Source organism: Notechis scutatus, chromosome 2 (assembly GCF_049901735.1).
Source record: "Notechis scutatus isolate UNSWTSFEM ecotype Mainland chromosome 2, rNotScu1.2, whole genome shotgun sequence".
NCBI lineage: Eukaryota > Metazoa > Chordata > Lepidosauria > Squamata > Elapidae > Notechis > Notechis scutatus.
The window spans coordinates 150,487,209-150,500,203 of NC_142010.1; the positions used below are offsets into that span (position 1 = coordinate 150,487,209).

The 12,995-nt window shown below is 42.5% G+C and overlaps 1 protein-coding gene across 2 annotated transcripts; it reads right to left on the reverse strand.

The window, feature by feature from the left end:
• Positions 1-3,111: 3,111 nt before the first annotated feature.
• Positions 3,112-12,547, reverse strand: TBC1D25 (TBC1 domain family member 25). 2 transcript variants are annotated; one of them, XM_087956711.1, is made up of 6 exons: positions 12,392-12,547; positions 9,733-9,842; positions 7,363-7,517; positions 6,490-6,614; positions 5,548-5,736; positions 3,112-5,314 (listed from the first exon to the last, which is right to left on the reverse strand). In XM_087956711.1, the coding sequence occupies exons 3-6, from the start codon at positions 7,463-7,465 to the stop codon at positions 3,947-3,949; spliced, it is 1,785 nt and encodes a 594-aa protein (XP_087812837.1). In that variant the 5' UTR covers positions 7,466-7,517; positions 9,733-9,842; positions 12,392-12,547; the 3' UTR covers positions 3,112-3,946. The 2 variants fall into 2 exon arrangements, with proteins under 2 accessions (XP_087812837.1, XP_026532127.1); XM_026676342.2 differs by lacking the exon at positions 12,392-12,547 and adding an exon at positions 11,409-12,322.
• Between the last annotated feature and the right edge of the window lie 448 nt (positions 12,548-12,995).

A 12,995-nucleotide genomic window follows, 5' to 3' on the forward strand; every position in this document is an offset into this window, starting at 1 on the left:
CTAATCTTTTATGGACATGAAGTATTTGCATGCTTTTGAAATACAGCAAGGATTCATTTAATCAAAAACAGTATACTGAATTCTCATTTCAAACTCTCATTTAAAGACTTTGGATGCAAGAGACTAAATTTCAGTTGGATATCTCTCTGAAGTAAGAAACATGTCTGTTGCATCTGAAGTAGGAAGTTAAATTCAGATTAGTTTTACTTATTTTACAGTGTTTGCCTCATAAAGACATGAATCACAATTTAATGTAATTTGTGATTTGATATCTGAGATAAAATGAACACCTCTACCTCCCAATCAGTCCAAATTTAAGGTTCAAAACAAGTGTACATATACACCCTATTATTACCAATGTTTGAGTCTTACCTCTGTATTCAAACTTGGTGGCAGGTTCAAATTTAATCCTAAAGTAAGTTTTCTGAGCATAGGAAAAGGCACAGGTCAGGCCCATCCTGTCCTCATAAGGAGGGGAGAAAACGCTATCCAGACTGTATACCAGTTGTCCGGAAGTAAAACAAATAACCAAGAGAACCTGGCTGAGACACAGAGACTCCAATAGCACCATGGAGGAAGCAAATCACCAAAGGGGGTCTGTGATCCACCCTCCACAAGTCAGAATAAAATATGTTGCCTGCAATTTACTTACTGTTGAAAATCAAACACTTAAAACCAGCGCAACCGATGTGGTTCCAATAGTAACTATTTTGCACTGACAGCCCTGTTAGAAATTTCAGCAGATTAGAAAGGGATAAGCTAAAAAGAAAAGGCGTTCCCATCTGAAAAAAAAATGCCACAACTTAAACCCAGCAATATTAGCCCTTTACCTACAAATCAAGAATCAAAAGGGGGGAAGTTGGCTTGGGCCAAACCAATGCTTCGGAATTGGTGTTGATTAAAATATATGCCCAAGCCAAATTAAAACAGAAAATTAATCTCACACATTGGAAGTCTATGCAATAGCTGTTGCTGCTCCACGTCATCTTACTGCCTCAGATCTTTTGAGGAAGTCCGTGAGTTTTGTCTACCTAAAAATATTTTATTCAATATTCTACCCAATTCAGTATCACCAGCAACATATGAAATGCTCACTGTTAAGAGAAGCAGTAAGACCTCTCACTAGTACTTTGAAATATGCAGATAAATATGGCTGGAGACTTCATATCTGGTATCAAGTCAGCCTAGACCTTCTAAGGACTAGCATAATGTTATCATATCACTTGACTGCTCTTATATTCTCAGATGTCATGTGAGAAGGTTAACATGTGGCTTCAAATTCCAGTCTCAACTAATTATAGTTTATTACATGCATGCTTTCATGTAAGCTCATGGTAACACAAAGAGCAAATCATGAAGGAAATAAGCAATTGATTCTTAGGCAGAAGCCTTTTCTAGAAGAAGAAGAAAAAAAAATCACGGAGAAGCATAGTTATAAATTAGATAGGAATCTAGCTTAGCATGGAGCACAGAAAGAATTGGCCTTGATATTTTGGTATTTCCACAGCCTGCCTGGTTGCCCTCCAACATCACTCACTAGCTACTGTTACACGAGTTGGAATACCATCAGCATGGATCAGAATGCAGGGCAATTTACATGACGAGTTTTGAACTAGCAGTCTGAGTGGATCTGATGTTTCAAGATCACTAAAACCAATGCAAAGGAGACGTTTGGTTGAAAAAAGACATAGAACCCTAACCTTTAGAAAAAATAGGATATAGTAAATGTATGCAATGTGATGGTCCCAGATTGGACTATTACACACACGGGGAAAGTGTTGAAAAATAATTAGAAATGCCAATTATAATCCATAATATCTGGTTCGCTTATGACCTCCAAATGTTGTGTTCACAATTCATATTGCTCACTCAGGAAACAGCTGAGTAAATTAAAAATATGCTGATTTCTATATTGCAGGAGGATGCATCTCATTAATATCAAAGCTCTTAAGGCACCATTTACAGCCATGAGTTAGTAGTAACACACTTTTAACTATCAGTATGGGGAACCCAAACGCCCTTTTCTTGGCCTCTCCAAAAGGCTTAGAGTTTAAATATTTTGATTAAATATCATCATCCCTGCAATTATTCCAACTTCATAAATGCTATCCATCCAAACAGGCGAAGAATACAGGGGTTGAAGTCTTCCAGATGTTACAAAATCTCATTCACTCTAGCTAAGAAGGCTAATGAAAAGGGATTGTGAATGTGATAAGTTGCCGGTCCCTACTTTGCAGACCTATTTCACTGTTGCTTCACAGGTTACCTTAAATTAAGTTCCAGCTCCTTCTAGTGGCCATTTAATTAAAATGGATTAGAAAAACCCTGCATGCCAGCTTTACCCAATAAACAAAGGCTGAGGCTAAGGGAAAAAAGCCAGTAGCCATGTGCTTGTATATCCAATATTACTAAGGGAAGACATTTCCTCCTCCCTGTATCTCAAAATAAAATATTAACAGATGCAGAAGATGCCTAGCTTAAAAGAAATATGGATTCAAACTGCCTGATGATGTTACAGGTAGAAAACTGACTTCAAGGAACACACCTGGCTGATACCAAGAATTTTGGCTTTCTGCTCAATGGATTAAAGCAGAATGGGAAAAATTCTTCTAGGCAGATGACTTTGGACCTAGACAGAAAAAAGATGCAACCAACATAGCTCAGATTTGACATCATTCAACACTGTCTTCAAACTTCAATCTCTTATCATCTCTCTCATCTAGTTTAACAGTAGACAACAGGCAAGAGCAAGAATCTATTTTTACCGTAACCCTAAAATAGCCATTGGGGAGAGTTAAAGATTCAAAAGTTCTCTGGCAGGAAATCAAGTTGCGCACAGTATTATGTGTCCCTCCTTGGTGTCAGGTTAACAAATAGTAGTAGAAATGACTTCTGTTTAGCTCCAAGATACAGAATTTCCTGCTACATATTTTAGAGCTATTATGTCAACCTGCCACTTTGAGCAAGGTTCTGGGTTTAAATAGGGCCAGCTAAATCACCTACAAATGGACCTCACCTATTCAGACATGATTATATGTGCAGAGAGTCAGTCTTGGATGTTATGTTATTGGGAAGACAACTAATCAAAAGGCACGTGCAAGCACAGTATAAAGTACTGCACACCTCAAATTTATTCTGTTAAGGGCACTTTGGCATCAGGTCTCCACTTATTCTCTCTGCCCAACCTCTCGTTAAACTGTTGACTATCCTTCAGAAAATTGCCAGTTTGGTTTTGAACACATCCAGTGTGTTTTGTTTTTACATGCATATGGATATTAGGGATATTTTTAACCATCAAAAGCTATAAGTGGAACAGAAGCCCCAGAAAAATAAAGTGCTTTAAAAAAAAAAAAAAGCAAACTTGGGCCAAAAAACACTGAAATAAGCATATGAGGCATTTTTTTTTTAAGCTGAAGCATCTCTGTAAAACTTCTAATGAGCTTAAACTGCTGGAAAATAAAAATATACCATGATGGAACATTAAAAATATTTTTGGCAAAGCTATGTGGAAGAAAAGATCCCGATTCCAGAAGGATCAGAAATCAATCTGGGTCTCTTAGCAACCAACATCTTAAGAAATGAAGTGGGCGGGAGTCAGAGGGAGAAATATTTGGGGGGGTATTGATTAGGGAGGGGAAATAGGAAGAACCTGGCTGCTCCAGGGTAAACTTTGCTTTGAAAAAGACTATTTTTAGCACTTGGAAGGGAAGGGGGCACCAAAATGGATAGGATATTTGCCCAAAGAGTTCATTAAAAACAGATACATTAGATACAGAAGGTGTATTGAGTGTGGCAATCCAATCTAGTTGCTCCAGACCATCTTCCAAGAGGATTGCTGAACGATTGAGCCTAAATTGGATTACTTCACTGGCCACTCTTCCACATCGATGTTTGCACCATAATGACCGCAGGGAACCCGTCCCTACACATCAAGACGAAGGGGGAATCATGAAACCGCAGGAGATTCGGCTGCTGCCTCATCTCCCTCTTCAGAATCCCAGACTTCTGACTGTAAGTAGTTAGCAAACAGGGCCTTGGCACGGTGAAGGATCTTATTAAGGTTGTGCCGGCGAACCAAGCGATCAAAATGCATGGCTAACTCATTGTAGTCCATGTTGTTTTTGATTATATGGTCTCGATGCTCCAAAAGAATGGCAAGGCATAAGAAGAGTACAAAGGGATTGCCTTTGCCAAATTCTTGCGGAGGAGGGAGGCTGACTAGGGCAGGAGGAGTAGAAGAAGAAGCGGGTCCATGGGAGGGAGAAGTAGGTGAATTCACTACAGAGTCTCCCTTCTCTTCCTCAGATTGACTTTCCTCATTGCCATTAGTTGAGGAGGAGGCAGAATCTCGAGAGGGTGGTGTCAGGGCCCGAAGAGATGGAGCAGAGAAGGATTTAGCCATGTTAGTTGTCTGAATCAAGGGATCCTGCTCACTGGTGCAATCTTCCTTCTCATCCTCTGAGTGCTGAGATCTGAGTGACGCTTCATCCTCCAAATTGTCTTCATTATGAGTAATGTAATACCTGAATTCCCCAAAACTAGACTGCTTTACTAATACCTTCTCTTCAGCAACTGCCCCCTGGCATGGCCGATCCCCAGCTGCCTCAAAGCTACAAGCTGGGCGTAGCATGTGTCTCCTTCGGATAGACTGGCTGCTGTCTCCGGGTCTGGCTGGAGGGCCCACTAATTCCACTTCCTTCTCTGGAGGATCAGGAGGAAAGGAACTCCATGTGATCTCCAGCATGCGCAAGGCATCCTCAAATGCAAACTCCCGTTTCAGCTCCAACAGCAGCCAACGATAGCAAAAGAAGAGGTCATCAGCACCCCGAGACAGGAGGTAGGAGTAGAAATCCAGATCTGAATGGCGGAGGAGAAGCTTGAGATGGGTAAATTTAACTGACATGACTTCACCATCTACCTGGAAGTTACCTTCCAGGCGTTTCATGATGCCACAGAAACAGATGAAGGCATGTGCTTCACTGTCCATTACAGCCAGGATGGGAGAAGCAATGTCACTCATACCCTGACAGTAGGAAATCTGTGGGTGGGTCACAGCATAGGTGGTCAGAAGATCATGCAGGGCTGTCAGGTGAGGATTATCATCTGAACCAGCATAGTAGGGATGAGTGCGATCTGTTCGCAGAACATCCTTCAGCACATTACTACGGATGAAATCCAGGTCTTCAGGGTTGGTCCGTGCTTCCCATTCCCCCTTCAGTTGCTCATACTCACGTGTCTTCTGCTTCATGTAATCCATACGCTCCTGTCCAGTCAAGCCATCAGGATAGACATTTAGCAAATACCTCCAAACAACCTGCAGAGATAGGGCGGGTTCAGTTTTAAAAGAAACTTTCTTCATCAATAGTGATGGATCAGCTATGGGAATAAATCTTTCCCCTATAACAAAGAGCTACTACCAGCAGTTAGGAAGGCCAAGACTATTGCTTCAGAAAGAAAACAAAGGAATAGAAGGTTCTCCTCTTCCTCCTTTAACTCTCGCATCCCTCTCTCAAGACGGAATGTTGGTCCCCAAATGCTCCTTCTCACCTTGCGCAATGAAGGCTCAACTCCACCATGGAAGATTCGGAGACGCAGTTCTGCTGGTCTTGTCAACTGGCCTTCATGATTCAAATATGTATGGAATTCTGAGTCACTCAAAGGAGGTTTGAAAGGTTTGACATCTTCCCCATAGGACCAGCTGAGTGCCTGCTGGACTTTTGACAATGTCCGTCCCACCTGACAAAAAAACAAAAAAGAAATCTGAGGTCAATAACAACAGTCAATGACTTAAAAGCTGGAAGGAAAAAAAAAACCCAAACCACACATCACAAATAGTTCCATATTTTACCATGCAAGATTTTAGGTTAATTACTCCTACAAAATTAGAGGGCTGGGGAAGAGTAATTTGTGTCAGGCACAAAAACCAGAAGCCACACAATGAGCTGATCAGAGTAGTAAATTTGTTGTTCCCCTATTGACAGGAATCTTGCCAGACTAAAGCACAAACTGCGTAACTACTAGATAAATACTGCAACGTATTAGAATAAAGCTAATTCTGATGGATTCAGAATCAATTCTGAAAGACCCTCTGGAAAAGATAACTCCTTTACAATTCTCCAGAAGGCCACAACAGTGGGATCCACCCTCACTTTGTAGCACAAGCTGTTCCATAGGACAAAGAGTACTACAAAGAATGCTGTTGTCAGGCCCTCTCGCACTGCATCTCCTAGTAAATGGGGACTCTGGACAGCCTTTCAGGACAGGTTGGTAGATTTTTACCAGAGAAAGACAATCTCTTAGATATCCAGACCCCAAGCCATTAAGGTCTTTAAAGAAAACAACCGGCATCTTGTGCATATAAACACTGTGGTTTTACAAGAGTATACTATAACCATATTGAAACTGACTCATAAGAATGCAGGGCACTGCATTTTGCATTAGATCTTGCAAATACCATCCAATGAAAATATAAACTCCCTGAAGGCCCACCTGGGAAATGATGGATTGGGTGAAGGGCAGGGCTGCAGCTGCCAGAGATCTCTTCTCCACTAGCAGCAAGTCGGTACTGATAACATCCTTAGGGCTGATAATATCCCAATCTTCTAGCAGGGGGCCTGAAAGAGTACGACATTGTAAGCACATTTCTCAAACCAGTTCTTCAATCCCTCTCTCCACTCTGCATTCGCACTTTCACAGGGACAAAGATGTCTGCCAAAAAGGATGCAAACAAGAGTGTATATATATCTCGTTATAAGAAGAAAAGAATTTAAAACAAACTTAGTACGACTACTATGATTTACTAAATCATGCATTCACTTACTTTGGTTCTTTTGAGGAAAATAATGGAGGGGGAGGGCTTTTCAAGTTTATATCTCAGTCTAACTGCATTCTAAGTCAGCAGAGTTTTCTGAACTTGTCTTTGGTGATTAGATTACATAATGTTCTAAGCCACATTAATTTTTGCATGCTTCAAGCTGGAAAGAGGTGCTGATAAAATACAAAAAGGGACCTGATAACAGATAGCTTTTGAGTGAGTCAAGCAATGGGTGGGATGTACCAAAATACGGGGACACACAGACACACACACAGAGATTTACCTGCTGAACCCTATTGCTGTTTCCCCATCCATGACTATGCCTAACAATGCTGTATCTGTCAATGCTGTGATTCATACCTTCTCTTCTACAACAGCTATCAGCCACCATCCCCTCAAGAACAATATAAATAGAGAAGGTAAAGATAAAGAACTCTGTAGATGGAACATGCCCCCCTGCAGTAAAGTGTATAGAATGAGAACAAGATGTGAGGGAACAGAATCTTTATTATTTGCTCTCTAGTTAATGACAAGTAAAAATTACTCACTGTCTTCCAAGGGCTTGATGTCTATCTTTAGTTGTAAAAAAGGCTTAGAAGCTCCGGCAAAGGCCATCCCCAGATCCCAGTCTGACATCAATGACAAGTACATTTCTTGGTTTTGCTTATCTCGGCTTAAATAGCTGATGGTAAAATTCTTCTTCCTGATACAGGGAAAGGGTTTAGAGTTCTTTTCACTAAAGCTAAATATCTCTTTCACAGCATGGCACGTAGATATTTATGTAGAAAATAAGATGAGAAATCACACATGCACTAAACAACCTCCCACATATGTACTGTGAAATAAGGTCTGGTGTTAAGTGGGGCTTTGGGGCAAGTTCCAGCCAAACTAAATCCTCATTAGACAATAATACAAGAGTAATCAACGTTGCAAAGGTTGTAGGAGATCATTCAAAAAAGGAGACAGGGCTGATCTTTCTTCCAGCCAATTAAATGGAGTTTTTCTGGAGATAAAATACTGGGGAAAGATAGCCTCTAAGACAGTGGTCCCCAACCTCTGTGGCTTGGTGGCCTGGCTGGAGTGGGGAAAGGACCCGGGCCATGTGAGCGATGGGGAGGCACACATGCATGCGCAGCTTAACTTACATGAGCGGCAGGGCAGTGCACATGCGCACCATTCAACTTTCACAAGTTGAGCTATGCACGTGTGGATGTGCGTCGGCTCGCCACTCGTGCAGGTTGAACTGTGCATGCATGCCAGGCTGCCATTCGCCAGGCCCAGTTCCGAGTAGGCCATGGCTCGGTAATGGGCTGCAGCCTGGGGGTTAGGAATTCCTGCTCTAAGAGGCAAATGATCACCATCCCTTGATTAAAACTAATCAAAACCTGAAAAATATTCACCACTCAGGAAGTTGACTTGAGAAGCTAGTGAGTCGTAAGGATGAAAATGAGTTAGGAGAGAATGCCTCTTGGGATCATCACCAACACCAACAACCAATTTTAAAAACAAAGAGGCTGCAATATTTGGTCAGTGCCTTGCTGAATTCCAGCTATGTCATTTGGGATCCTGTGAAGCCACGATTGCTGGAAGGGGTTCCATAAGCTTTTGAAGGCTACCCAACCTGACATAATTTTTTTAAAAAGAGGAACAGCATTGTTTCTCTTCACTATACTTACAATCATGTGAGAAGTTAGCAATAAATTGATGTCTAAAATAGGCATTTTTTTCTTAAAATGAAACATACTGTCCCACTTTATTCAGGGATGCCAAAACATCTATCCTCTCATTTTCTTAGAAAACCCCCGTACAGCATTAGCAGTCTCCCTCTTGGTATGTGGCATTCTTTTTTAGCCTCATTGATAATGTAATATATGATGTCATAATGAGGGAAAGGAACTTTGTTCATAGTTCACAGTCTGAGTTCTCATTCTCTTTCCAATATCTCAAAACAAAAATCCCCAGCTTGTAGCCCCATCAATGATGTGCTGCAAAATTTGCTTTCATTAATTGGAGCAATCACAATGGGAGCTGAAAGACAGGGCCATTTATTTCCATCCTGTCTCAGTGAACTTGCTTTCCAGAACTAACATGACATAAATGATAAGCATTGTATTTCAATGTTTCTATTCAGTAGAAATGTTTATTTTATTTTATTGTCATTGCACCTCGTACAATGAAATTAAATACCATATTCAGCGTACATTATGAAAATAAACACAAACACACATCCTTCACATTCTATACATTGAATTGAAAACCCCCAACACTGCACTATACAGTAGAATTCAAAAGAGCTACTGCCCTGGAATAGAAGCTGTTTTTCAGCCTATTTGTCCTTGTTTTTATTATCCTGTACCATCTACCAGATGATAATAGTTCAAAAAAAGGGTGCCAGGATGAGATGGATCTTTGAGAATGTTTTGAACTTTCTTAAGGCAGCGGGAGCTATAAAGCTCTTCCAAAGAGGGGAGAGGGCAACCAACGATCTTCTGGGCAATGCTAACCCTCTGAAGTGCTGTCCTATCTGCCACTGTGCAATTGGCAAACCATACAGAGTTGCAGTAAGTTAAGATACTCTCTATGGTGCAGCGGTAGAAGGTCACCAGCAGTTTTTCATTCAGTTGTTGTTTTCTGAGAAGTCTCGGGTAGTATAATCTCTGCTGGGCCCTTTTGACCAGGGCTGCAATGTGGGCACCCCAGGTCAGGTCCTTTTTTAGGGTAACACCCAGAAACTTAAAACTGGCCACTTGCTCCACTTGGTCTCCATTGATAAGCAAGGGCTGGATGTCTGATCTGTTCCAAATATGTCACAAATGACAGCCATTCGTGTGATATAGGGTCTCCTGTTTGTGCAGGGAGTTGGACTAGAAGACCTCCAAGGTCCCTTCCAACTCTGGTTATTCTGTATTGTAACTCACCCATTGAGGTCAAACGCTCTGATGAGAATGTGCTGCAATACATCCAGTGAAGTGATCTGTGGGTCCACAGCAAAAGTCCGGAACTCAGGTTGCAAGAAGCCTTCACATTTCTGCAGAAATTGCACATATATGTAAGATTTAAAACACAGTGCCATTAACTGGATAGTCTGCATAATCTGTACCTATAATGTACATAGTCTCAGTATTTCCTGGGACAAAATAAAGAAATGTTATTACTGTTTCATTATACAATGAAGATTATGACCACATTTGATTCAATCCCATATTTGTCAGGCCATCTCCGTTGAAGTATATTGTTAATATTTCATTTCCTCTCTTTGCTTATAGGCATGCCTTCTGAAGAAAAAGAATCACTATGAGAAAGAGAAGGGAAAATAAATTAGAAACAGCTTGCTATTGACTCTCCCTAATCAACTTTGAGTGATAAGTGAACAAAAATTTGTGTGCATTTCCCAAATCAATAGATCAAACGTCTATCATTAACCACACTGGAGAATAATTCTGGGAACTGACTCCAATATACTTAGAAGAAATGAAATAATGAAAGATCGCTATAAATATTGAGGGCCAGGATCAATATATGTTCAAGTGTACATAACTATTATTTAAGCTTCTGTTCTTCATATGTATTTAAGTGTTGCAAAAAAACCGTATGAAGTAAATAGGACAAAATGGCTTTTAGCTTCGTATAACAAGAATATAATTGCCATGTCTGAATGGAATTTAGAATATGGTCCAAATTATTATATTTGTTGAAGTGTTGAATCAAAGACCTGATTCTGACATGAATCAGAATAATAGTATCCAATTCAAAAACCAAGAGCTCAAATCCCATGAACTCAAAAGGACATATTTCTAAATAAGGAAGGTTGTAGTTGCCAGTAAATATTTTTAAATACGTAGTTCCTTGTAACATATATGTTTCTTATAACATGGAAGAACCTACTAGAATGGGCAGCTATATTAAATCTTAATAAATCACAATAACAAAATATCCTTATTTCTAAATTATTTAAAATCAGAACACCAGAATATGCCTTGAGTATGTTATATTTAGAAAAGTTTAGGGTTGGTTAGAAAAACAGTACATATTACCGAACTGGAAATTTAAATATAGTCTTAATTCCAAGCTACAGTTAATACAAGCCAAAGCCTAGCATGATGTCTGAACAATCAGTGACTTCAGCACATTTTATGAAACAATGAAAATTGGAGCCTATGCTTTCCTGAACAAAAGAGCAATGTCTCAGCCACGGCAAGAAGATATACATTTTGCAAGGTTACCTTGGAAATAAGCAGATTCCCATGCCAATTATGTGGCCAATTTCACAGCTAACTACTCCCTACAATTAAATCTCCCAGTGCAAATGCTGCTGAAAAATGTTGGAACCTCAGCTCCGCTTTCCTCTGGTGTTCAATCCTTCAATAATTTCTTACCCAATTATTATCCACATTTCATCCTGCTGCAGATTCAGCTCCAACATTATCTTGTGGGCCACCCTTCCAAGCCCCCGAACCCCTCCCTCGGCCCCATTCTCCAAGCACCACCCTAGTCTCAGCAACCTGGAGAGCCCAGGTGAAGGGAAGCTGCCCTGCCCTGTGACATCATTATGAAGCCCCGCCACACCTGGCCTCTTCGCCTCCCGGTCGCTCACCTTGACCCTCACACGAACCACTTCGTGTTCTTCTTCTTCTTGGGGCTGCTGCAGCCGTGGCCCCGGTCCTGGTTCGGCCCCACCCCCTCCGGGAGTCGGCAGCGGGGATGCCTCTGCTCCCCCCGGGGTCGCCACCGCTGCCATCCCGACCCCTCCACCTTCGCTCTGCGGCGGAGGCACCGCGCGCCGGGGGCGCTAACGCCCCCCCCCCCACCTTCTCCGTCCCCGTTACGTCACCCACCCCGAGGGCGCCTCTCGTGCCGTCAGCCAGTCAGCTGGCGGGTGTTCTCGCTCAAGGGGAAGGGCGGGGGGTGGTGGTGGAGGTGAGTGGAGGTGGGAGAAAGCCTTTGTCCCCGCCCACCACTTCCGCTTTCGGCGGCAGTCCCGGCTTCTGCGCTGACTTCATCAACTCGCTCTTAAAGGAGCAGAGCGGAAAAGCGGAGGGTGGTGGATGTGAATCAAAGCTTTTGGCTGCTGCTCTTGGGTTAAGCGGCAGGGCTTTGGAGGGTAGACAGAACAAAGGGCAGGGGAAATGACGATCGTGAGTCTTTTAAAACATGCACACTTCCGACTCAGACGGAAATAAGCGGCTAGGTAAAACAACATTGACAATTAAGGTGGAACTTGAACTTGAAAGCCGAAGCCTAGGAAACCGTCATCGGGTGTTGCGCCGTCACATAATACCCCGAGCATCCCAATAGAGAGGTATTCCCCTTGACGTCATGGGTATATTGCCATCATGTAGCCCCCCAGTATGTGTGTTGTGGGGGGGGATGGAGGACACGGAAATTTGGGTTGTCCGATCTAGGTGGCAGAGACAATCAAATGGCCACAAAAAAAGGTGTAGAAAACGGTTTGTGCACGGGAAGTCCGGGGTTTTTGCAAGCCAGGTCTGATACCAGCTGTATGGGGGGGCGGTGCGGAGGGGGGAGATGAATGCCACCCAGGCTTCTCGGAGGCATCTCCCTTGGCCACTTGCTTACGAGGCGTTAGCGATCTGCGTCGGCGCCAATCACGCACCGCTGTCGTTTTGTGCCGTGATCATCCGGGTCAGCCCAAAGTTCCGCGACAGCGGCTGTCCACTGGATTGGGCGGGGAGGCGTATTCGAAGCCACGGCTAGAAAAAGGCGAGAATGCTGGAAGGTGTATTGTTAAGTTTGGGTTATGACATATGGCGGAAGGATAGAGCATTGCACTTAAAGGGAACGCTCCCTTGAAAGCAACATGGTTCTTCTTAAAGCAAACCAGGATCACTGGGAGCGGGGAGCGCGGGGGGGGGGGGGCACAGTTTATGCTTTACAGGGCATCACAATCATATGATGAGATATTTAATAAGCTGAGCCTCCCCCCCCCCCATGTCACTAATAATCAGGAGTGGGAATCAGTGGTGGGATTCATTTTTTTTTTACTACCGGTTCTGTGGGCGTGGCTTATTTGGTGGATGTGGCTTGGTGGTCATGTGACTGGAAGGGTGTGCTTGGTGGTTGTGTGACAGGGCAGTTAACAGATAACAGATAATAAGATTTGGAAGGGACCTTGTAGGTCATCTAGTCCAACTCTCCGCCCAAGCAGGAGACCCTACACCAT

What these genes read in the sequence shown, in the direction of transcription:
- TBC1D25 (XM_026676342.2), bottom strand. Translation starts at nt 11,552, where the DNA reads ATGGCAGCGGTGGCGACCCCGGGGGGAGCAGAGGCATCCCCGCTGCCG. An exon ending in CATCAAGCCCTTGGAAGACA is followed by an intron (nt 6,615 to 7,362) that starts GTGAGTAATTTT and finishes GTACTCTTTCAG; the next exon opens with GCCCCCTGCTAGAAGATTGG. An exon ending in TTGAGCCTTCATTGCGCAAG is followed by an intron (nt 5,315 to 5,547) that starts GTGAGAAGGAGC and finishes CTATCTCTGCAG; the next exon opens with GTTGTTTGGAGGTATTTGCT.